Source organism: Giraffa tippelskirchi, chromosome 4, assembly GCF_054371585.1.
Source record: "Giraffa tippelskirchi isolate mGirTip1 chromosome 4, T2T-mGirTip1v1.2.pri, whole genome shotgun sequence".
NCBI classification, from domain to species: domain Eukaryota; kingdom Metazoa; phylum Chordata; class Mammalia; order Artiodactyla; family Giraffidae; genus Giraffa; species Giraffa tippelskirchi.
Window position 1 is genome coordinate 194,803,570 of NC_137278.1, and position 26,976 is coordinate 194,830,545.

The window sequence follows — 26,976 nt, forward strand, 5'->3', positions numbered from 1 at the left end:
CCTGGAAAATCCCATGGACGGAGAAGCCTGGTAGGCTACAGTCCACGGAGTCGCAAAGAGTTGGGACACGACTGAGCGACTTCACTTTCACTTTCAAACCCTAAATACAAGAAAAGCCAATACTGAAATTTCAGGGAGAAGACAGGGACAATCCCAAAGTCATAAACTCTAACAGGAATGATGGTTCAAGTTGAATGAGAGATTGTTAAAGCAATAAAGTCTGAAGATATAATCTCAAATTATGATAATGAGGAAGGATAGATGTAAAGAAACCAAAGTATTTCCACAGGGAACTCTTTAGTCAACATATATTTTAAAATAACACACCAACAACTATAAGAAACAAAAGTTGACAATCAAAATAAACTTAGCTATATGGAGAAAAAAAATAGCAACAAAAATCAAGAATTTGAACATACCTAAAGATCTAAAGGTAAATTCAAAGAGCAGGGAGAGCAAAAAAGAGTAGTTGCCATAAGGTAAACAGAACACTGAGGAAATAATAGAACAATTCAACTTCAATTTTTTTTTATTTTCTCAAAAATAAAATAAATCTTGAAGTCCAAGACACAAAAAAGAGATAATAAGTGAACACTGCAGCATATAATTTTCATGTAAATAAATTTTTAAGGATGGTAAAAAAAAAATAAGTGAACACCTCACTATTTAAAAACATTTAAATCACAAGGGCCATAAAACATACATCCCAGATTCAAATTCAAATAATATTTTAAACATGTACAGAAAAGAAAAGGAACCAGAAGACAAACAACTGGAAAAGTGATTTCATCTTTCAGCATGCACAAGATGGATTCTGAAAGCTGTCAAACACAGTATTTCTGTAAGACTTTAAAAGGTGGGTTGGTGTTGAGTTTAAAATCTGGCTCTGAAAAGAAAGTTTGGCTCTGTCAGATTTGCAGCCTTGGACTTGCTCACTAACTCTTCTGAATTTTATTCACTCAATGAAATGGAGTGATTGAATTCTACCTCATAGAATATGCTGTGGAAATTAAGAATAATAAAACAGAATTGAATACCTATCACACAGCAGGTACTCAACACATGGTAGTTTCTATTTTTATTATTTTCATTATAAGCTTGGCTATCTATAACTGATCTAAGAGGTGGACTGAAGTTATATATCTTACTGAAAGATAACTATTTAACAGTGTAAGAGGGACACTTCTGATAGCCTTGTAGCCTCTAGCATAGAGCAAACTAATTCCCTAGCAGTATTCTCCACCACTGGAATGTCCGAAAACTTTGGTTTTCATAGATCTTTATGCTCTTTTGTTAGCTGTTGAGACCTAAGTAGCGCTAGTGGTAAAGAATCTGCCTGCCAAATGCAAGAGACCCAAGAGATGCAGGTTTGATCCCTGGGTTGGGAAGATCCCTTGGAGGAGGGCCATGGCAACCCACTGCAGTATTCTTGCCCAAAGAATTCCATGGATAATGGAGCCTGGCGGGCTACAGTCGCTAGGGTCGCAAAGAGTAGGACATGACTGAAGCAACTTACCACGTAAGATATTAGGAAAAGCAAGCATTTATCTTAAATTAATATATAAATATTGCCATGAGAGTAAAAGAATAACAACACTGATACAACAAAGTCAACAGACTAGATATAAGTCAAGTTGGTTTTACAGGATCTTACAAAAGCTGAGGGCAAGAAAAAGAATCAGGCCAGAGAACCAAGCAAAATTCCACAGGAAAGTCAGAAGTACGACTTATCTGTAGTTGCTATGCAATCTCTCAGGGATATTCTACTGAGAGCATAGAATATCCTTTCCAGAACTGATTTGTATCAAGGGTCCTTAAAAGGAAATAAACCAGTTTTGGAAATGTAGCCAGTCTAACTCTGTTCAGCTTACTCAATGGTAGATCAGCATTTACAGTAAGTAGAGAAAGAACGGAAAGATGAAATCTTTTAACACGCATCCATTCCTCCAGGGGACCTCAGAGAAACAGAACCATCCCCACCTCCCAGCTGTCCTGGGCTGCAGCCATCATTATCACACTGCAATTATGGTAGCTGCCTCTCTACAATTCTCTGAGGCACTGTCTTATATTATGACTCACTACTCTGTTTATCAGTGTTTGCTCAACAGTATTTCAAGCTGTCTGCTCACTTCTGCTATTGATTTCACTCAGCCTAAGAACTCAGATGCAGTTGTATCAGAATGAGAATAGGAGTTGCTGCAAAAAGTTCCAGAAAGCAAGGTTATTATTACTAGGTGCCATAAAACCACAATTTAATAGGTCTAAAGAATACACCTCAGGGCATTCTGTCACCCAGTTTATGGAAGGATAAAGGAAAAGTAAGTCACAGAAGTGGACTGATTTGAAGTTAGAGTTTATGCAGAATTTCAAAGGAATGAGTATTCTTTTGACAGACAACACGAATCCAGATGCTTTAGTCTTCTCTTAAAATAGGAAGTAACAGACTTTATAGACCACATGTTCTCTCCAACTGCTTTAGAGTAATTCATTGCCTCTCAGAATTTCCCCCAAGAGATGTTTAATATAGCTGAATTCTTAATAAACTCTTCTCTGTGATTCTACCCCCAAAAGAAGATGTAAAACAATATCAAAACACAAAACTCAGCATGAAATTAGCACAAAAACCTAAGTAGGATTCCTTATTTTCTTTGCATATGTTATTTAAGTTGACAAGTTAGAATTTGATTGATTTTTGTATTAGGTAACCTCAGGATGTCAACTCCTCGTGTTACTTTGAAATGCTCCAGGATTCATAAAGAACTCGCTTCCTGACAGTTAGGTGGACAGGAAGGATCTGAGAAGCCAGTAGGAAGTGGAGCCCAGCACTCAACTCTGCAAGGAGTGTAAAATCACACACACACACAGACTTTCCTTCCTTCTTTCTCAGCTGTCTGGAACTTCTTCTTCCTCATGCCCTCCGCACAACCCCAATTGTTTCCTAGCCTAGACCTTACTGAATTCTAATGAATTAAGGCAAAACATTATGAAGAAGGCATTAAGTCCCCAGGCTACCTCTCTTTCCCTCTGTCCCAAGTTCCACCAGCTCTCACTGGTGAGAGAGAGCTGGTGAAACTTGTAAAGTGAGTAAAGTGCCTCTTTACTGTTAGACTCAAATGTGTCTGGATCTAATGTTTTCTTTTATTAGATTTGTGAAAGTGACGTGAAAATGAAATTCACTCAGTCGTGTCTGACTCTTTGAGGCCCCATGGACAATACAGTCCTTGGAATTCTCCATGCTAGAATATTAGATTTGTGAAAGTGAAAGTCGCTCAGTCATGTCTGACTCTTTGAGACCCCATGGACTATACAGTCCTTGGAATTCTGCATGCTAGAATATTGGATTGGGTAGTCTTTCCCTTATCCAGGGGATCTTCTCAACCCAGGGACTGAACCCAGGTTCCCTGCATTGCAGGCGGATTCTTTACCAGCTGAGCCACAACGGAAGCCCTGTATTTATGGTCTAAGTCCTCCCCATAATACTCACCATCCTGCTACCTCCAACACACACACATGCATACATACCAATTGGAGCATCTAGGTATATAACTGAGAGTTGTTGGGGGAGGGAAAGGAAAGAACATTTCTTTTGCTCCTCAAAAGAGGATACACGATACATTTGAACAGCATTGTCCAACAAAACCGCCTACATTTACTAAATGTTTGCACTTACCATTTCCTTGTCATCTTTAAACATAAGGAGATGTGCGTCTTTAGCTAAGCAGAATTCCAGGCTAGAATTCCAGTTCTTTATTTCCACTGAAAAGTAATAACAGTAGTCACCATACCCCATCCAGAGGTCTGGGCAGTGAGGACAGCCGGCACAAGTGGAGAACTTGGAGCCTGGAATGGAAGAGGACTTGCGTCACATCTTTATGGATCACTTGGTCTTGGCAATGAAATGGGGGGTAAATAGTCTTCCCTGCCCTCTACCTTTCAGATTAAGGTTTAGAGAAATGTGTAACAATGCATGGTCTCAAATGAAATACCTCACAATGTCCAACTCTATTACTACTACTGAACAGTCTGTTAAGCAAGGATGTGAAGGGGAAGGGAAGGAAATGGATACAAGCTGGCTGAGGACTGAGAGGAGAGTCCCTTGCTTGTGCTCGACATCAGTATGCACGTGTGACATATACACAACAGGTAATATAACAGTGTATTTGCCTGAATGTATCGCTGTACTATTTATATAGACTCAGAGCATACATTGTGTAATTGCATAATGCACATTGCTTAAATCAGGTAGAATCTTTCAGAATATGCAACCTCAGTCTGACACTCCATAACAGTGCAAAAGAAAAGGACAGAAACTAGAAAGAACAAACTTATCTAGAATGAAAGGCTGTTTGGGTTTTTTTTTTTTTAAATCACAAATGTAAAAATTCACTGGAAATTGGATAAAAGACATACTTCATCAAAAAGAATTTATTCTAGATATTAAAAAAAAAGATTTTCTGACAGAGAAGGATATCAGCTGCTAAAGTGAAAAGACATGCCATTCTCCTCACTGAGCTCTTTTATATACAGACACTCTCATTTCTTTAAAATGGTTGAGCTATAGATCTGTGAAAATGAAAGGGAACTGAATAAGCTTTCGAGGCAATTTCAATAAAAATTCTAAAATTCTATTGATTTTCTACTTCCACAAGACATATTTGTATAAACCCTCCATAAACACAATCTCACAATAGGCAAGTGTGAACCATTATATCAAGTGAGCATACATGTGGATACATAATTGCAAAGTAGATTATATATCTAATCCAGATTTGAAGTTAAAAAGTGGGGAAAGTAGTCAGCCTTTAGACAACCTTTCTGTAGGAAGGCCTGGCATGGGAACAACATAGGGTTCCGGAGGTCAAGCTATGAAGTCGACACCTTATAATTTGTGCTTTTTCCATACAACTGTGATGGTACCCAACCTGAAGGAAAAATTCCTGACTTGCCTAGGAGTCTCCTTCCGTCAAAAGTAGCACTTGGATCTGACGTAGAGGTTCTAGGACTGAACCCTTAGAACCCCAATTAATAAAGTCTGTCTAACCTGTCACTTAGGGCTTTCCTAGTGGCTCAGTAAAGAATCTACCTGAAATGCAGGAGACCTGGGTTTGATCCCTGGATTTGGAAGATCCCCTGGAGAAGGGAATGGTTATCCACTCTAGTATTCTTGCCTGGGAAATCCCATGGACAGAGGAGCCTGGCAGGCTACAGCCCACAGGGTCTCAGAAAGAGTCAGACACAACTTAGCAACAAAACAACAACAGCAGTAGCCTGTCACTAACAATCATGCTCGATAACAAAAACCTAAGTTAGAACTCTGGATTGTGAAACAAAAACCGAAGGCTCTCTGGATCATCATATATAAGGACCTAGAACTAAATCTAGAAAAGTTCATTTTAGAAAATGGGAAAGCTCACTAAATGGGAAAAATTAGAATATGCTTAATTAAATTACAGTATATCTCATATGAAAAGTTAAACACAATATTAAAATTTTATTTTCATGCTAAATACGGTAGTAGGTAGGGAAATGTTTATGACACAGTATCAAACCAAAAAGCAATACACAAAATTATAAGCATATTGTGATCAGAACTATACCCAGCCTTATTGAAAAAAATAAAAAGTGAGGCGAGGGAGATTTTAGAGGACTTAACTGAAATCCTGTTAAAAGAATAAATACTTAGCACAAATGCATGTACTCAAAAACTAGAAGACTATGCCTGGGAGATACTGTTGTGTATGTTGGTGATTTATTTTGCTGGGACTATTTTTCAAGTTTTCTGTTACGTTATATTGCTTTTATACACAAATTTTGGTTTAAATTAGCACTTACCCCGGTACAGAATCCACCACAATAGCAGTATACTCGCTAGAATGGTGGACAGAAACCCCAAAGCTATCGCCACATGGTAAGAGCGAGGGGATCTCAAAGAAGAAGCTGCAAGAATAGAATCCAAAAAAATATCCTGAGTCAGAATAAAAGTTGAAGGAGAAAAGGTCAGGGAAGGATAGCTGGGATCTTGAAGCAGTTTGGCCTGGTTGGAACTGTGATCCAGGCTTTCAAGTTTCCTTTCCTAGATCTGTCAGGGCCATGCTCTAAAGTTGAGGGTGGCCACCATTAACTTTATCAAGGAATATGTTTTTTACTTATCCAGTGAAAGACACTTTTTGTTTTGAAATTGTGGCTTGCACAGTCTCATGCTTTAGTGGTAAGAATATAAATAGGAACAACTTCTTTGGATGGCAGTTTGGCTGTGTCCCAAAATCACAAAGGCATTAATTTACCTTTTGACTCAGCAATTTCTCTTCAAGAAATTTTTCCTGCAGACATTCACACATGTATAAAATGTCATATTTTTAAGGCCACTCATGGCAACAATATTTGTAGGAGAAAAAGACTGAACTCAACCTGTCTATCAATAAAAGATGAGTCAAATACATTCTGATGTAGCCATAAAGTGAATATGGGATTTCTAACAAAAAAACAAAGATAAGCTTTTTTCACAGGTAGGGAGTGATTTTTCAAGGAATATAGATAAGGGAAACAGTTAATAAAACAATCGTCTGTGAAACAGTGTATGCTAATAGGCATTTCTGAAAATAGACACATGCATCTGATAAGTTTGCTTGCCTTGGGGAGGGGAAACAGGACAATGGGGACAGAGATAGGAGGAAGACTTTTTATTTTCTTCTGTACTTTTTGAATTTTGAACCATATGATGTATTATTTATTCAAAATTGAGATAAATAAAACTTAAATGAAAATGAAATAACTGACACCTCACAAGTGCTTTGGAACCTGTCATAATTGGAAGAGTGATCAGTTTAGGTTGATAATTTGTTTAAGGATGGGACATTACTTCATATTAACTGTGTTGTATACAATGTATACCTAAGAATGGTATTTTTTTCATTTGGAAAATAACAAATTTTTCACCCCAATTTTTTAGTTTAAAATGGTAGTGATCCCATAGTCTGATATTGTAGGACGAATAGTGTGAAAGGCAAAAATCTATAAAGTAAGGCATTTAAATTCTAGTTTTGACTCCTTTATTTGCTAACCTTTAATTTGGAAATTGAGAAAATAATTCTGCTTATTTGGGCCTCACTTGCAAATTTAAATTTTAGGTGAATGATACTGTAGATGTAGGTATCTATGACGTATTTTGAACTTCTTAAAGAAATTCATAGTGAAGATAGCTTAAAATGAGAGAGTTCTGTATGATAACTATTTGGACTGATAAATCCAAAAGCATTTGATTTTTTAGTGACATAAAAAATACATTTGCACTATAGAAGAATATTTAATGAAATAAATGTGGATTTTAGATATTACACTAAGTGTAAAAAAGGTATCAAAACATAACTGCATAAATTCTATATGTGCAACAATTCAATTCAAAAAATTAACTGAAATTTAATATTTTTAATGTACTTTATATTAAAAGACTCTTAGTGAAGTACTTGTAGTAAAGTCAGTACAAAAAAGCAAAAATATGTCAAAATAGTAATAGTGATGATCACCATGTTGCAAAATTATTAGTGATTTTATTAAATCTGCTCTCATAATTTTTCTAATTCCTGTAATGAGCATGTAATGCTTTTTGTATTTCTCCTGGAGAAGGAAATGGCAACCCACTCCAGTATTCTTGCCTGGAGAATCCTATGGACAGAGGAGCCTGGCGAGCTACAGTCTGTGGGGTCGCAAGAGTCGGACACGACTTAGCAACTAAACCACCACCAATACTTTTGTAAAGAGATCTTTAATATTGTTTTAATGCTCCTAACCTATTTTCCCATTCCCAAGCAGAGCACCCCAGAAAGCTGGTGTAGGAATAAACATACTGGCAATAAATAAGAATGTGCAGTGTCCACTGGATACAAATAAAAAACCATTTGCCTAGACATCAAAATAATTATAGGCAAGTTTCAACTTATCACGAATTGTGTGATCATGTACATAAACTTTAAAATGCACATTCTTTTTGATTTAACATTTCTATTCCTTAGAAATCAGCACAGACATAACACCAAAGAAGGAAAAATAAGTACAAATAAAATGCTCTATAATTTATAGTAATAGAAATAAATCTAAATGTCTAAGTATAGTGGAATGATTTAGCAAATTATAGCAGTGATTTCAAGGGACAATACTAAAACTTGTAATAATAAGACTATGAGGCAAAAAAGAGAGAAAGCTTATGGAGCTACACTAAAGAACGCACCTCATGGGAGTTTGCCCCCTAAGATATAAAATCAAATATTAATTTTGGCACATATACAGTTATCTGCCTGTCTCAGAAAATGTTTTCTCGGGGTTCTGTGTAAGAATGGTTTGTTTCATCTTCAAATTCCCAAAGAGTCACAGGGTCTAGTATCTGTAATGCTCTTAATACCTTCTTCCTACACTTGTCACCATTCTGGTGCAAGGACCTAGTTATATGAATTAACTTCTTTTCTGACAAAATCTTAATATTACTCTGTGGCAAAATTATCAGTGTCCTTCCCTTCATTTCATAGCCAGAAAAACAGAGATGCCTAGAACTTGCACAGCTGGTCCACAGTTGCCCCAAACATTCACAAAGAGATAAAGTTCTCCCAACAAAAATCTTGCTTTAGTTCAGGAGCAATAAAGACAAACAAAATCGCCCCAGCTTGTGTTTCATAGATAAGATGATAGAAGTGAAGGGTAAGAAAACAGTTTACCTGAAACCTAAGATCAGACTGTCAACCACATACAAAATTTTCATATTCCAACTCTGGACTTCAAAATGAACCAAAAGCATTTCTCCAAATGACCCTCTATTCTTCTGCATCCTCTACTCCAAATGTATTCTCCACCTCATTCATTCACCTAGCCTAGGGTAACTATGGACAGTTTTCCACACTCGATTGGTTAACTCACCTTTTTGCTGCCGTCTGTCGTCCTTCTGAGCTTGGGGTGCAGCAGGAAACTCTATTATGGAATAAGTAACATTGTCAGTCATCTTCGTCTAATATCTTTCACGATCAGTTGAGAGAATAAAATTATACAAGCGTGAGGAGACAGGCGTGAGAAAACAGCCTAATCTCTAAACTGCTAGCAGGAAACTTGAAGATTTTATAAAAAAAAAAAAATGGTCCAGCATGACAAAAGCAGAAGTAATTTTTCAGGAAATGGTTCAAACTCTGGGGCTGCCTATAGAAATTAATACTCTAAACTCTGATTTTTTTGATGTTTTATTTATTTAACCTCACCATACTCTCTAGATGCTCATTAAATACAAATTAAATTGACTCCCATCTCACCTAATTCTATTGAGCAAAGAAACGTTGCCCTTAAATTTGGTAATTCAATTATGGAAACTGGAATAAAAATATGAGAGTGGTTCCTAGCTATGAATTTATCTCAGATTTTATATTTGCTTGTTCCCTTTTAAGAAAATAGATGAAAAAATAAATAAATAAATAAAAGGAAAACAGATGCATGCCAAATGGGACTGATCTCATTGTTCCTTGGAGCTTCGGGTAGTGGTATGTGATAGAGAAATGGGAGGTTGGTTCGCATGTGGCTGGAATCATGGGAGAAGTGGGCTCTTGCCCAGATATATGTTCTGTAAGTGTGTTATACCTCTGTGTTCCCCAAAACATTCTCCCAATTGTGCTTTAATCTTTACCCTTCACAGATAAGAAGTTTCATTTAATTTTCTCTCCTTGTTCTCTTATTTTTATATGCTGAGACAACCACAAAGAGGAATAAATTAAGTAAATACATAGTAAGGTGTCAGTTGCTATTGTTCAGTTGCTCAGTCATGTTCAACTCTTTGCGACCCTATGGACTGCAGCACGCCAGCCTTCCCTGTACTTCACTATCTCACAGAATTTGCTTAAACTCATTCCCACTGAGTCAGTGATGCCATTCAACCATCTCATCCTCTGTCACTCCCTTCTCCTCCTGCCCTAAATCTTTCCCAACATCAGGGTCTTTTCCAAAGAGTCAGCTCTTCGCATCAGGGGGCCAAAGTATTGGAGCTTTAGCTTCAGCATCAGTCCTTCCAATGAATATTCAGTGTTGATTTCCTTTAGGATTGACTGGTGTCAGTAATTTATTTCAAATTGGTGAGATTGAAATAAAAAGTTAAAGAAAATAAAAGGGAATTGAAATTCCAAGAATAGATAAGGTCACCAAGTCAGAATATATAAAGACAGAAGAGAGGAAAGAGAAACAGGGAGAGCATAGTAATTAAAAACCAATAGAATTCTATTTCCAGCGGTGACAGAGTGATACTGGACTTGGCCTTCAGCCAAAAGACTCTACATGACAAAATACATGAGGCAGCTGTTTTCAGGGACGGATCAGGCAGCACTGTGACCCTTGAGAGAACACAACACACAAAGGTAAGTGCTATGGTCACTCTGGTGTTCTGCCTGGGACCACTTTCCGGCCCAAAGCAAGAGAATGAATCCTAAAATAGAGCAGGAGTCTCATGAAGCTGAGGAGGCACAGATCCCAGTTTTGAGCTGCTTTGTTGTTGTTTAGTCGCTCAGTCGTGTCTGACTCTTTGCCACCTCCTGGACTGCAGCATGCCAGGCTTCCTGGTCCTTCACCATCTCCCAGAGCTTGCTCAAACTCATGTCCATTGAGTCGCTGATGCCATCCAACCATCTCATCCTCTGTCATCCCCTTCTCCTCCTGCCTTCAATCTGGAACTTGCAGATCAGGGTGACTGACATGAGAGAGTGGCACAGAGAAAGGTGTCTGAAAGCCATCAAGTGAGCTCATCCTCTAAGTCCCTGGCCGAGAGCCAGCTGCACGGATAGGATGAGATTCTGTGGTCCCTGCTGAGATGACCTCCTGCAGTCGACAACAGTGGTGGTGCAGGACTGACCAGTGCAAACAAAGAAACAAAGCACAACCTGACAAAAAGATCCACCAATAATTGAGCTGCCTTCGAGAATAAATGCTGATGCCCTTAAAAGGAAGACAACATAAACAAAATGTGATCTATATATATATATGTGTCGGGGAGGAGGAAATTTCCCCCCCTACCCCTCTAGAGTACTTGTGGCTGGACTAATAATAAAATTGACACAAGACAGATTAACAGGAGAAAGAGAAACACACTTTAATTCATGAACATGGAGGATTCATAGAAATGGGACCTAAGAGGTGACTAAAGCAGGCAGCTTTTATACTTTGCTGACAAAGAAACAATAAATTTGTGAGGAGCTGACAAGGCAAAGAAACTTGGGTTTTGAGCGACCAATCAGTGAAGAATATAGACAGAGTTGGGCACTGGGGTAGCAAATAAAACAAGTAACAAGGTTTGTGTTTACACGAGCTTCTTGGCCCCAAATTCTGTCTTTGGCGATAAGGGTGGACTTCTATTAATACCTCCAGAGGTGGGAAGCACTCCTTTCACAGAAGAAGCTTACTTCCCGCTTTCAGGGAGACAGAGAGGAAGGCCACAGAGTCACTCTTGAATCAGCCATTTCTTAAGTAACTTTAATTGAGAATAATCAATGTGCCACTGAGGCACATTTGGGGGTAGTCTACCCTGGGCCCCAACAAACACATACAGTGAAATAATATTCAGTCTCTAAAATGAAGAAAATCCTGTCACATCCCATAACATGGATAAACCCTGAAGGCCTTAGTTTAGTTTCCGCTTCACTCGTGTCCGACTGTTTGCGACCTTAGGGACTATAGCCAGCCAGGCTCCTCTGTCCATGGAATTTTCCAGGCAAGAAAAGTGGGCTGCCATTTTCTCCTCTGGGGGATATTCCTGACCCAGAGGTCAAACCCACATCTCCTGCCTCTCCTGCGTTGCAGACGGAAAGGAAATACACTGACGGCAAAAAGACAAACACTTTGTGATTCCTTTCACTTATATGAAGTATCTAAGATAGTTAAATTCATACACACAGAAAATAGATTGGTGGTGGCCAGGAACTGCGGAGGGGGAGAAATGGGGTGTTGTTTAACGGCTAAAGAGTTTCAGTTTTGCAACATGAAAAACTTCTGGAGATTGGCTACACAACAATGTGAATATATTTGTATTAGTCCGCCTAGGCTGTCATGGCAAAATGCCATAGACTTAAACAATTGAAATACATTTTCTCACTGTTATGGACACTGGGAATCCACAATTAACAGGCCTGAAGAATTGGGGTCTGGTGAGACCACCCACCTTGGGTGGCAGCAGCTACCTTCTCACTATGGTGTCACACGGCCTATGCTCTGTGCAGGTATGCAAAAGGAGAGAGAGCTAGGGCGTTCTGTACTGTCACTTCTGATAAGGACACTAAGCTGATCAGATTAGGACCCCACTGTTATGCCCTCATTAACCTTAATTATTACTTCCTACAGGCCCTTCTCCAATAGAGCCACACTGGAGGTTAGGCCTTCAGCATATGAACTTGGGGGTAGGAGGGGACACAAACATTCAGTCCATAACAATACTTAACACTACTGAACAGACAAACTTTAAAATGGTTAAGACATTTTTTAAAAACAAAGGAAGAAGAAAAAAAGGAAGGCAACATAGGAACCAGGGCTCCTTGAGGAAATGACTAATTCTAGGGCCAGGATGGAAAATACACAAGATAAGTCTGGAGCATCTTTTAGTCTTTTAGTGCTGGAAAAGCTCCTGAAATCCAAAATGAAACAATTAGAGCAATAAAATAAATTAGATTATATTGTAAGTATTGGATGTATTGGATTATAACCCAGGAATTTAAAAAAAAAGAATTTATGAATCCACAGCAACTTATTTTTATTTATTCTCAACAAATAAAGATTATATACATTTAAGATATACAATGTGAAAGTTTTGATATAAGTATTCATTGTGAAATAATTACAACAATCAAATTAATTAAAATATTCATCACCTCCAATATAGTTACCATCTATGCGTGTGTGTGTGTGTGTGTGTGGGTGTGTGTTTAGTGGTGGTAACACTTGAAATCTGCTCTCTTAGAAAATTTCAAGTAAACGGTAGTCACTATGATATACATTAGGTCTCAAGAACTTACTCATCTTATAACTGAAAGTTTATACCCTTGATCAAATATCTCCCATTTTCCTCCACCCCACCAGTCCCTGGTAACCTTTCTACCCTGTGTTACTATGAGTTCAACCTTTTTTGTTGTTCCAAATAGTGAGATCATGTGAGATTGGTCTTTCTGCAGACAGTTTCACTTAGATAATATCCTCTGGGTTTATCTATGTTGTTGCAGAATGGCAGAATTCCCTTCTTTCTAAAAGTTGAATAATTTTCTTTTTTATACATACATCTCACATTTTCTTTATTCATTCATCTATTACCAGACACAAAGGCTGTTTCCATATCATAGTCATTCTGAGTAATGCTGCAAAGAACATAGCAGTGTGGGTATCTCTTTGAAATAGTGACTTTTTTGTTGGATACATACCCAGAAGTGGGATTGCTACATCATATGGTGGCTCTATTTTTCATTTTTTGAGGGGCCTCAATGTTCTTCCTCATAGTGATTATAAAAATTTACACTTCCGTTAATTTTGGTTTTTCCTTTGCTCTACAGAAACAGTTTGATTTTCTGTGTGTGTGTGTGTGTGTGTTAGTTGCTTAGTCGTGTCTGACTCTTTGCAACCCCATAGACCGCAGCCCCACCAGGCCCCTCTGTCCATGGGATTCTCCAGGCAAGAACACTGGAGTGTGTTGCCATTTTCTTCTCCAAAAGGAACTATAGAAAGAAAGAAAGTGAAGTCACTCAGTCATGTCCGACTCTTTGCAACCCCATGGACTGTAGCCTACCAGGCTCCCTCATCCATGGAATTTTCCAGGCAAGAGTACTGGAGTGGGTTGCCATTTCCTTCTCCAGGTTGATTTGCTGTGGTCCTACACATTTATTTTGGCTTAGTTGCCTGTGCTTTTGGTGTACGTTCCAAAAAACTCATTGCCAAGACCAAGGTCAAGGAGGTTTTCCCCTATGTTTTCTACTAGGAGTTTTATGGTTTCAGATCTTATTTTTTTTAATTTTTTAATCCATTTTGAGTTGTTTTTGTGCATGGTGTAAAAAAAAGAGGGGGGGCCAATTTCATTCTTTTGCATGTGGAAATCCCATGGACAGAAAAGCCTGGTAGGCTATAGTCCATGGGGTTGTAAAGAGTCAGACATGACTTAGCAGCTAACAACAAAAACAATCCAGTTTTCCCCATATCATTTATTTAAGAGACTATCCTTTCTCCATTGTACAGACTTGATTCCTTTGTCAGAAATTAGTTGATTAATAAACATTAAGTTGACTTTCTTCATATACAAGAAGAAGGAATGATGCAGGCAAAATGAAAATGTTCTTCCTACCATTTTTTTTTTTTTATTTTCGTGGTTATTCTCAAGTTTTTGGCTCTACTGTGTTGCTAATGCTCCTTAAGTGAACTCCCGAGGTCTCCCAGAGCAATTTTTGTTAGTAGATAGCTGTCTAATTGTTGTTCTTTGCGGGAAGGACAGAGGTTGGACTCTCCTACTCTGCCATCATGCTGACGTCACTCCTCTGAATCTGTACTGCTTTAAATAAATGACTGAATAAATACATAAATGAGGGAGAAGTTAAAATTTTCCTTACAGAGATTCCAAACAATATATGGAGATATTCCTGCCTCACGATGTGTAATTTATTCCTTCTCCCCTTGAGTGTTGGCAAGACTTAGCGACTCACTTCTGAAGAATAAGGTATGGATGTGAAATACTGTAATTTTATGGCAGAGAAACCTGGCAAACACAACCAAAACCCATGAACAGGGTTAAATGTATGAACCATTAGTGATGTCTTGTTGATATCATCCGCCTGAACATGATGCAATGAGAAAGACACCTAATCACTAAAGTATATTTCACCAAAACCCTTAACATCAGACAAACATGAAAAATAATCAGATAACTCCAGTCTGAGAAGTATTCTACTGAATATCTGATCACTACTCTTCATATTCATCAAGGTCATAACACATAAAACACCAGAGAAGACTACAAAATAATGAAAACTAAATGCAAATGTAAAAAACTAAATGTAAATGGGTTACATCCTGGAATAGGAAAAAAAAAATAATGGAAAACTGGTGAGATTCAAAGAAAACCTGGAGTTAGTTAATAATAATGTAGCAATGTTTATTTCTTGGCTTTGACAAATGTACCATGATTATTTAAGATGTTGACATTGGGGGAGTGGGGTGAAGTGTATAAAGGAATGCTTTCTACTATCTTTGAAACTTTAAAGAATTTCAGCAGAGAAGTAGAAACTATAAAATAGAACCAAATGATATTGTAAAGTAAAAAAAAAAAAAAAGAACCAAATGAATATTCTAAAACAGAAAAAAACAATATCCATAAATTTTTAGTTTAACATTTTTTGAAAAATGAGATTAACAGCAAATTGGAGAGAACAAAAGAAAAAGTCAGTAAATGTGAAGATCTATTGCTAGGAATTATCTAATATGAAGAAAAGAGGAAGGAATGAACTTCTCTTGAGTTCACAGAGCTTTAGTGACCTGTAGTATAATGTCAAGTAGTATAACATAAGTGCTATATTTATGAGGTTCTAGAAATACAGGAGAAATATAATAGAGAAGCACAAGAATTTGAAGAATTAATGGTCAAATAATCCCCAAATATAGTGCAAAACTTAACAACTATGAGAAAATGAACCCCAATGAGGATAAAAGGAATATCACAGATAAAGAATAATGCGATAAAACTGCTCAAAACCAAGGATAAAGAGAAAATATTGCAAGCAGTCAGACAAAAATAACACATTAACAAAGGAGAACAATGACATAAATGGTAGCTGAATTTTCATCAGAAACCAAAAAGGAGAAAGACAACAGAATGACATTTTTAGAAAGGTAACAGAATAACACTATTGGTTCATCCACTACGAAAAACAGTATGGCGGTTTCTCAAAAAATTAAAACTACAACTAACATATGATCCAGAAATTTCATTTCTGGGGACATATCCAAAGGAAACAAAGTCACATTCTCAAAGAGATACTGTGCCTCCATGTTCACTGTAGCATTAATTTTAATAGTTAAGACATGGAAATAACATGTGTCCATCAATTAATGAATGGTTAAAGAAAATGTGAGACGTATATACCTGTCTCACATTTATATATACATATATTATGCATGTATGTGTGTATATATATATATATATATATATAATTCAGCCATAAAAGAGCAGAGAAGGAAATTCTTCTACTTGTGACAACATAGATAGACCCTGAACTCACAGAAAGAGAAAGTAGAACAGTGGCTGTCAGGGACCAGGGATGGAGGAAATGGAGAGATGTTGGTCAAAAGGTACAAGCTTCCAGTTACAAGATGAATAAATTCTAGAGATTTAAAGTACAACATAGTGGCTATACCTGACAATACTGTATTGTATACTTCAAATTTGCTGAGAGTAAATTTTAAATGTTATTCCTATCCAAAAAAAAAGGTAATTATGTGAGCTGACTGATTTAGCAATTAACTTTACTGTGGTAATCACTTCACAACATATATATGTATCAAATCATCAGGTTGCACACCTTAAATTTACACAATGATATATGCCAATTATGGGCTTCCTGGATAGCTCAGCTGGTAAAGAATCTGCCTGTAATGCAAAAGACCCCAGTTCAATTCCTGTGTCAGGAAGTTCCCCTGGAGAAGGAATAGGCACTCCAGTATTCTTGGGCTTCCCTAGTGGCTCAGATGGCAAAGGATCTGCCTGCAATGTGGGAGACCTGGGTTCAATCCCTGGGTTGGGAAGATCCCCTGGAGGAGAGCATGGCAACCCACTCCAGTATTCTTGCCTGGAGAATCCCCATGGACAGAGGAACCTGGAGGGCTACAGTCCATGGGGACGAAAAGAGTCAGACACAACTGAGCAACTATGCACAGCACAGAGTAACTAAGGTGACTTTGTACATCTAAAAAAATGCACGCATTTCTAAATAATACATGGGTCAAATTTTGAAAATATTAATTATTATAAAAACACAATAGGAAAATTTGTAGAACATAGCTAAAACAGAGGCTTAGAGGGAATTCTAAAGCTATAAATGAATACAGAAGCAGAAAGATTTTAAATAAATAATTAAGTTTAAGATAATAGAAAAAGAAGGGCAAATTAAAACCAAAGTAAGCAGAAGAAAGGTCAGAATTTTAAAATCTGAAATCAAGCAGCAATAGAAATGTTAAAAACCAATCAATAGAAAAATTAACAAAACCAAGATTTGTTTCTTTGATAAGATTATTGACTGATAAACTTTTTTCCTTAATATATTGAAGTATAGTTGACTTATAACGCTTCAGGTGCACAGCAAGGTGATTCAATTATACATATACACATATATTATTTTTGAGATTACTTTCTATTATAGGTTATTACAAGAGATCGACTATAGTTTCCTGTACTATACAGTAAACCTTTGTTGCTTCTTGAATATATTTTTTTAATTAGAAATCTAGCATTCTATTCATACTAAGTCAAACAAGTGAAATCAAAATATCATAAATTTTTTAGTTAGGCAAAAATTCTTAAGTTTTCTAAAATATATCTTACATATACTATTTATATATATATGTATACAAAAGCTTTTCTACTATGCTTGATAAAGTCTTGAGAAAGAACATCCAAAAAAAAAAAAAGAGATGGAGAAGCTAAAAGAAATGGGAGTACTGAATATGAAATAGAAAAAGCGAAACAAGCTAGATAAAAATAAAGATCATCATATAGTCCTGCTGTTTTTAAACATGGCTGCTCATTAGAAACATATCTGGAGTTTTGGAGAAAAAAAGCTATAATACCTGGACATTTGTACTTTTCAAAAAAAATCCAAGATAATTCTGATATACATTTGGATTTTAAAAAGTGATTACAGATTTTTCTATTAAAAGGTAGTTTTGGTGATATAGAATTCCATTATATTTCTGTATCTTGAAATAAAAGGAAGATTTACACTAACTTACTTCAAGACTTATAAAACTAGAAGAATCAAGACAGTGTATTGTTGGCATAATAATAAACAAAGAGATCAATGCAACAGAATTAAGTCCAGCAATAGAACCACATTTATACAGTCAACTGATTTTCAACAAAGTTCCAAAGCAACTTAAGGAGAAAAAAAAGTCAACAAATGTTACTGGAAGGCCTATATATCAACATGGGGAAAAAAACTGACCTTGACTCAACTACACACAAAAAAATTAATTTAAAATTGCCTTAAATTGAAGAAAGTAGGGAAAACCACTAGACCATTCAGGTATGACCTAAATCAAATCCCTTACAATTATACAGTGCAAGGGACAGATTCAAAGGATGAGATCTGATAGACAGGGAGGTTCGTGATATTATACAGGAGGCGGTGATTAAGATCATCCCCAAGAAAAAGAAATGCAAAAAGACAAAATGGTTGTCTGACAATGCCTTACAAATAGCTGAGAAAAGAAGAGAAGCTAAAGCCAAAGGAGAAAAGGAAAGATATACCCATCTGAATCCAGAGTTCCAAAGAATAGCAAGGAGAGATAAGAAAGCCTTCCTTAGCGATCAATGCAAAGAAATAGAGGAAAACAATAGAATGGGAAAGACTAGAGATCTCTTCAAGAAAATTAAAGATACCAAGGGAACATTTCATGCAAAGATGGGCACAATAAAGGACATAAATGGTATAGACCTAACAGAAGCAGAAGATATTAAGAAGAGGTGGTAAGAATACATAGGAGAACTGTACAAAAAAGATCTTCATGACCCAGATAACCACGATGGAGTTATCACTCACCTAGAGCCAGACATCCTGGAATGGGAAGTCAAGTGGGCTTTAGCAAGCATCACTGCGAACAAAACTACTGGAGGTGATGGAATTCCAGTGGAGCTATTTCAAATCCTAAAAGATGATGCTGTGAAAGTGCTGCACTCAATATGCCAGCAAATTTGGAAAACTCAGCAGTGGCCACAGGACTGGAAAAGGTCAGTTTTCATTCCAATCCCAAAGAAAGGCAATGCCAAAGAATGCTCAACCTACCGCACGATTGCACTCATCTTACATGCTAGCAAAGTAATGCTCAAAAGTCTTCAAGCCAGGTATCAACAGTACGTGAACCATGAACTTCCAGATGTTCCAGATGGATTTAGAAAAGGCAGAGGAACCAGAGATCAAATTGCCAACATCCACTGGATCATTGAAAAAGCAAGAGAATACCAGAAAAACATCTACTGCTTTATTGACTACGCCAAAGCCTTTGACTGTGTGGATCACAATAAACTGTGGAAAATTCTTCAAGAAATGGTAATACCAAACCACCTGACCTGCCTCCTGTGAAATCTGTATGCAGGTCAAGAAGCAACAGTTAGAACTGGACATGGAACAACAGACTGGTTCCAAATCAGGAAAGGAGTACGTCAAGGCTGTATTTTGTCACCCTGCTTATTTAACTTATATGCAGAGTACATCATGTGAAATGCCAGGCTGGATGAAGCACAAGCTGGAATCAAGATTTCCAGGAGAAATATCAATCACCTCAGATATGCAGATGACACCACCCTTATGGCAGAAAGTGAAGAAGAACTAAAGAGCCTCTTGATGAAAGTAAAAGAGGAAAGTGAAAAAAGTTGGCTTAAAACTCAACCTTCAGAAAACTAAGATCATGGCATCCGGTCCCATCATTTCATTGCAAATAGATGGGGAAGCAATGGAAACAGTGACAGACTTTATTTTTGGGGGCTCCAAAATCACTGCAGATGGTGACTGCAGCCATGAAATTAAAAGATGCTTTCTCCTTGGAAGAAAAGCTATGATCGACCTAGACAGCATATTAAAAAGCAGAGACATTACCAACAAAGTTTTGTCTAGTCAAAGCTATGGTGTTTCCAGTAGTCACATATAGATGTGAGAGTCGGACCATAAAGAAAGCTGAGCATCGAAGAATTAATGCTTTTGAACTGTGGTGTTGGAGAAGACTCTTGAGAGTCTCTTGGATGGAAGGGAGATCCAACCAGCCTATCCTAAAGGAAATCAGTCTTGAATATTCATTGGAAGGACTGATGCTGAACCTGAAGCTCCAGTACTTTGGCCACCTGATGTGAAGAGCCGACTCATTTGAAAAGACCCTGATGCTGGGAAAGACTGAAGGCAGGAGGAGAAGGGGACGACAGAGGATGAGATGGTTGGATCGCATCACCAACGCAATAGACACGAGTTTGAGTAGGCTCTGGGAGTTGGTGATGGACAGGAATGCCTGGTGTGCTGCAGTCGATGGGGTCACAAAAAGTTGGACACGACTGAGCGACTGAACTGAACTGACAGACATAAACATCAAAGCTAAAACTATAAAGCTTCTTGGAAGATAACACAGATACAACCTGAACGCCCATCAAAAGAACAGATCAATAAGTTGTGAAATATTCATACAATATAATACTATCCAGCCAGGAAAAGAGAATAACCCTGCTACTCATGTATGCAACAACAGAACCTCACAGACATCATATTGAGTGAAAGAAACCAAACAGAGTATTGGATTGGCCAAAAAGTTTCTTCAGCTTTTTAAGTAAAAATAAAAGGTGAAGTTTTCATTTTCACCAAGAACTTTATAACAATGTATTCACTCTTTTGTTCCACTACCTTTTGCCAATTTTAGGCAACTTTATAATTCCATCTTCCCAAAACTTTTCATCTTTTTGAGCAAAGAACTGTTCCAGGTGCATTCTATAGTCTTCCAGGGAATGGAAATCTTTCCATTAAGAGAATTTTGTAAAGACCAAAATAAACAGACAGCTGAAGGTGCGATGTTTCGTAAATATGGGGGATGAATCTGAACTTCCCAGCCAACCTATTACAGTTTTTGCCTGGTCATCAAAGAAACATGTGGTCTTGCATTATCCTGATGGAAGATTATGCATTTTCTGTTGACTAATTTTGGACGCTTTTCATCAAGGGCTGCTTTCAGTTGATCTAACTGGGAGCAGTACTTGTTGGAATTAATTGTTTGGTTTTCCAGAAGGTGCTCATAATAGAGGACTCCCTTCCAATCCCACCCCATACACAACATTACCTTCTTTGGATGAAGACTGACCTTTGGTGTGGTTTACGGTGGCTCATTTCACTTGCCCCACGATCTTTTCCAGATTATTGGATAGTATCCACTTTTTATCACCCTTCCCGATTTGTTTTAAAAATGGAATGTATTCATTACATTTAAGTAGAGAATCGCATGCAGAAATACGGTCAAGAAAGGGTTGTGGTTTTTTTGCTTCACTTACATGGAACCAAGCGATCAACATAACCAAGCTGGTACAAATGATTTTCAACACTTGATTCATATATTTTGAGTATATCAGCTATCTCCCCCATGGTATAACCTTGATTAGATTAATGTCCTTATTTGATTGCTATCAGTTGATAGCAACTGGTCTACCCAACCATGGAACATTGTCCAGAGAGAAATCTCCAGCATGAAACTTGGCAAACCACTTTTGACACATTCCATCATTCATAGCACCTTCTCCACACACTGCTCAATTTTTTGTATTTCATTTGCATTTTTACCATTCTTGAAATAAAAAAGCATAATATGCCAAAAATGCTTTTTTCTTCCATCTTCAATATTAAAATTACACAAAAATTCACCGATTTTGATAAGTTTTTTAAAAAATGCACACTGATATGACACCTGTCACAATACAATCTAACAAAACCATTTCAGATGAAGTTAAAGACACCTAAGTGCTACTAGAGCCATCTTACAGAAAAAAACAAATGAACCTTTTGGCCAACCCAATACATAATTCAATTTTATATGAAATTCTGGAATAGACAAAATTAATCTATGATAAAAATTTTAGAGCCTCTAGGGTTAGGAGAAATGACTGGAAAAGGGCATGAAGAAATTATCTTGGGTGATGAAATTTTGCTAAATCTTGATTAGAGGGTGTTATAGTTATGATGTACTTATCAAGATTCACTGAATTATATACTTAACAGTTGTGAATTTCATGATTTATACATTTTACCTCACAACAAAAAATAAAACTTTAAACAAATATTGAACTCTAATTAGTAGGCTTTCTTTACCAGCTAAAACTAATTCCTGTATTTTTCTCATGTATGAACAAACATATAAATATACTGAATATAATTGGGGATGGTTTCTCACTTTTGGCAAGATATATAGATTTCCTGTCTGCTGAGAAAGGCAAAAGCAATGATCACAAGTAACAATAAACATACACTGTAATCAGATCTCAGTTTCTCAACACCCTTCTCCACTAAAAGGAACCAGGCCCCCTTTGAGATATGACTGATTCTAGGGTAAGAAAAGTTCAAGATCCACATGGAACATCTACGTCCCCAAAAGTAAAAAAACTGCTCAAAAAATTACAGGGATAAGTCAAAAGGACAAAGAAGTCATCATGAAAAGGCTCCCACTGACAGTTCACCCAGTGACTCAAGCCCTCTGGCAATTTTTCTGTCATATTTTGCAAGTTCCTGTGGCAGGAACCACACTCTTTCTGTAAAGGTCTGAATCTCTCCCATGTGGTTGGCAAGGCAGCACTTCCTTTAGATTTCTAAGTCACTCCCTTGTTAACTCAATTTCAGCCCTCAAGGCTGTAGTTATATTTTGTAGTTCCTACTTCCGCACAACTTATTAGAGTCCTCTCTTACCCCTTTTAGTAATTATTTTTTACTAAGAAACAATTCTTTACACAAAATTTTTCCTTAAAAATCCCTTATGTGGTATCCGTCTTCCGATTGGATCCTAAGCGGGACACAATATTTCTCTCTTAGTCCTATCAGGCTGCTGCTGCTGCTAAGTCACTTCAATACATACCTAAATCATGCGGCAACATCAGACCAAAGCAAAATGAGAGACATTCTACAAAAGAAATGACCTGTACTTTTCAAAATGTCAAGGTCAAATACAATAAAGAAAAATGGCAACTAATTGCAATGTGTGACTCTGACTTGGTTTCCGTGGTTGGGAAAGGGAAAAAAGTGCTATAGATCCTAATTTTGATAATTATACTGTAGTAATATAAGAATGTCTTTATTCTTAGGAAATACACACTGATGTACTTAGCAGTAATACTTAGTGGTGAGAGGAACTTACCCTCATATTGTTCAAAATAAACGTGTGTGTAGGGAGGATGGAAGAGCATGAGAGAGACTAATAAAGCAAATGGGGCAACATGTAAACACTTGGTGAATCTAGGTAGTCTATGCAAGAGTTCTTTGTACTATTCTTGCATCATTTCTAAAAATTTTAAGTTATATTAAAATTGAAAATTACCAAAGACAAAAATATATTTAGTTCTTCAAATACGTTAAGTATGATCATTTTCAAAAGGATGGCATCAATAAAAGTTCAAGATTGAAATCTGGTTCAAGATGGCAAATTAAATACATGTATAATGGGACTGAGAAACTACCAAATTTTGAAAGATTGCTGAGCAGATCAGAAAATATAACAGATAAGAGTATATTTGACAGTAAAACCACAGCAAAACCCATTACACAGAATTCATACCGAACAAAGCTGTTGAGAGCTTAAAAAAAGGCATTCCCAACAAAGCTCCCACCTCAATTTACTTTGTTTAGAAAGCAGTTCTACTGACATATACACATGACCTCAAAGCAAGGAACAAAAGGAAGGAGTCCGAATACCTAGCTCTTTCAAGCATCCTTCCCTTTGCATACAGGAAAGAAGAGGCATCCTTAGCATTTGATTTTAAGAACCTCCTAGAATCACTTTCTTTATATTTTTAACCGGAGTATTGTTGGTTTACAATGCTGTGTTAGTTTCTGCTATATGGCAAAGTGTCAGTTATACATACACGTATAGCCACTTTTTTTAAGATTCTTTTCCCATATAGGCCATTCAGTTCAGTTCAGTTCAGTCACTCAGTCGTGTCTGACTCTTTGCAACCCCATGAACCGCAGCACGCCAGGCCTCCCTGTTCATCACCATCTCCCGGAGTTTACCCAAACTCATGTCCGTTGAGTCGGTGCTGCCATCCAATCATCTCATCCTCTGTCGTCCCCTTCTCCTCTTGCCCTCAATCTTTCCCAACATCAGGGTCTTTTCAAATGAGTCAGCTCTTCGCATCAAGTGGCCAAAGTATTGGAGTTTCAGCTTCAAATCAGTCCTTCCAATGAACACCCAGGACTGATCTCCTTTAGGATGGACTAGTTGGATCTCCTTGCAGTCCAAGGGACTCTCAAGAGTCTTCTCCAACACCACAGTTCAAAAGTATCAATTCTTCAGCGCTCAGCTTTCTTTATAGTCCAACTCTCACATCCATACATGACCACTGGAAAAACCATAGCCTTGACTAGACGGACCTTTGTTGGCAAAGTAATGTCTCTGCTTTTTAATATGCTACCCAGGTTGGTCATAACTTTCCTTCCAAGGAGTAAGCATCTTTTAATTTTATGTCTGCAGTCACTATCTGCAGTGATTTTGGAGCCCAGAAAAATAAAATCAGCCACTGTTTCCCCATCTATTTGCCATGAAGTGATGGTACCGGATGCCATGGTCTTAGTTTTCTGCATGTTGAGCTTTAAGCCAACTTTTTCACTCTCCTCTTTCACCAAGAGGCTCTTTAGTTCTTCTTCCCTTTCTGCCATAAGAGTGGTGTCATCTGCATATATAGGTAATTTCAGAGTGCTGAATAGAGCTTCCTGTGCTATTCAGTAGGTTATTATTAGTTATCTATTCTATATATAGTTATGCGTATATGTGAATAGAACCACTGTCTAAACAAAGTAAACTATTATTACTAGTAAACTAGTAATAGTTTAATGGTTTAGACTCCATTATTAGACCCCATTACTTTGAGTGTGGGAGGAGAGGCTAGATGTGGCGGAGTGTGGGGAGCATCCTTGGTAATGAAGAGGCTAGAGGCCCAGAGCCAGAAGGCAAAAAATAACCTCTAACTTCAACTTGTACCTCTGACAAGAACCTTGAGATCAGTTCTGACAGGTGGTTCCCAGAAAAGGCATTGAAGCCTGAGAAGCAGGGAGTGACCCAGGTCATTTGCAACTGGATGGAAAAGGAAGTTCTCCCTTGCCCCCACTCCTGAAGAAGAAATTATTCCACTTTTGTTGTTGTTTAGTTGCTAAGTTCTGTCCAGCTCTTTTGCAATCCCACGGACTGTAGTCTGCCAGGCTCCTCTGTCCATGGGATTTCCCAGGCAAGAATACCGGAGTGGCTTGCCATTTCCTTCTCAGGGGATCTTGCCGACCAGGGATTGAACCCATGTCCTCTGCATTGGCAGGCGGATTCTTTTCTCTACTAGGAAGCTCTACTCAATTGCATTTCAGTACCTTTCTCCACCTCCCACATGTACACTTCTCTCCCTCCAGCCCAACACTACTCTGGTAAATGACCAAGAGGAAGACTTCTGAAATGACCAACAAATGAACATCAATTTTAGAATGAAAGTTGATTGTACAGGGGATTTTTGTCTTTTTTCCCTGTTGTACCCCCAAACTCGTAACAGTATCGTTGCTCAGTAAATATCTTGTTGAATAAATTGATAAGGTCAAATCAACAGAAATGACTTAAATGACTGGCAATCCATGCAGCTAATTATACAACCATTAAAAAATGTATTTGTAAATTTCCTGATATGGAGAAACAGTTGACTTAAGGTTTTTTTTTAAAGAGGAAAAGAATAACGCTCATGAAGGAAATACACAACCTCGTGGTAGCTTTATGGATTTTTGCTTAATAGTTCTCTGTTTCCTGATTACAAGTTACTTTTATTACCAGAAAGCAACTCATCTTTCAATTTTTTTTTTAAAGGCACATCCAAATCCAACCCAAATATGCCACCTAGCCTGAACTGAATGCCTCAGTTAATAAAAAAAACTCAGGATGGATTCTATACACCTATACAACTAATTTACCCCTAAACGATGAAAACTGAATGCTAACTCCACAACTTAAAAGCTGGGGACCTCAAGGTAAGTCACTTAACCTCCACCGCCTTTAATTTATTCATCTGTAAAACTGGCATAAGGTACTGCCTCATTAAGGTGATCTTGGAGGTGAATTCATTCTCGTTTAAAGCACTTCCAACAGTGCCGGGCACCGCTGGGCTACGCCAAGTGCTGGCTTCTTTTATTATTCATTCAAAATGCTGTTCAAGCTCTGGTGAGGATAACAACTCAAAATCTAGTCCCCATCCGCCAAGACGGAGGGAGGCAAATGCAACGGAGGAATCCGAGCAGAAGGAAGCCAGCCTGAAGCTGATCGGAGCAACCAGCGAGCACTCGAAGGACAGCGGGACCCTCCGTCCCAAGAGGGTGAGTCCTTGTCACTAGGGATCCGAACCGAGTTCTCACAACGGGTAGGACTTCAACACGCGGCTAAGACGACAGACGTGAGGGAAACCGCAAAGGCTCTCGACCAAGGCGCAAAGACCAAAACGGAGTTGCTCGGGTCAGAATTGGTTGCAGAGTGTTCATCACACAAAATGCCATTGGGGTGACAAGGTTAAGTCGAAGAGTAACAACCGTCACACTTCAGGATACTAAGCCGTAGACTGGACGTAAAGTGACGTTAAGAAAGTCAGGATGACGACCCACTCATCGTTCTCCACTATCGTCTAGGTGGAGACGTGGGACACCAAGCGACTCGCGGCCGGCACACGGTGAACCAGCGTCCCCCTCAGGCGGCAGACGTTCTGAGGCAGCACCAGAGAGAAGCGATAGCACGCGAGAACTACAGCTCCCGCCGCGGCCTGGGGGGCAGGCCCCGCCCCGCACTTCCGCTTCCGCCACAGCCCTCTCGAGCCGCCACCGCCCTCTCGAGCCTCCACCGCCCTCACGTGCCCCCTCCGTCCAACCTACCAGGGAGCGTGACCGCGCGTGACCCCGCGTGACTGGGGGCCCGAGCCGAGAGGCCAGGAGGTGGGACTCTGCGACCTCCATTAGTAGAAAGGCAACCCGAAAAGGTGGAACTAAA

At 38.1% G+C, this 26,976-nt stretch overlaps 1 protein-coding gene across 3 annotated transcripts in view; it reads right to left on the reverse strand.

The window, feature by feature from the left end:
- The window catches only part of KLRG1 (killer cell lectin like receptor G1), a 36,835-nt gene extending 9,870 nt beyond the window's left edge, over window positions 1–26,965 (reverse strand). Inside the window, exons 1-4 of one of the 3 annotated variants that reach the window (XM_081587927.1) lie at window positions 26,862–26,965; window positions 8,905–8,955; window positions 5,833–5,937; window positions 3,671–3,840 (exon numbers count right to left, since the gene is read on the reverse strand). In XM_081587927.1, coding sequence (XP_081444053.1) covers window positions 3,671–3,790 — 120 coding nt within the window. In that variant the 5' untranslated portion in view covers window positions 3,791–3,840; window positions 5,833–5,937; window positions 8,905–8,955; window positions 26,862–26,965. Of the gene's footprint in view, window positions 1–3,670; window positions 3,841–5,832; window positions 5,938–8,904; window positions 9,073–26,861 lie in introns of those variants that run through there. The other 2 variants (XM_081587926.1, XM_081587925.1) reach the window with 2 other exon arrangements.
- Between the last annotated feature and the right edge of the window lie 11 nt (window positions 26,966–26,976).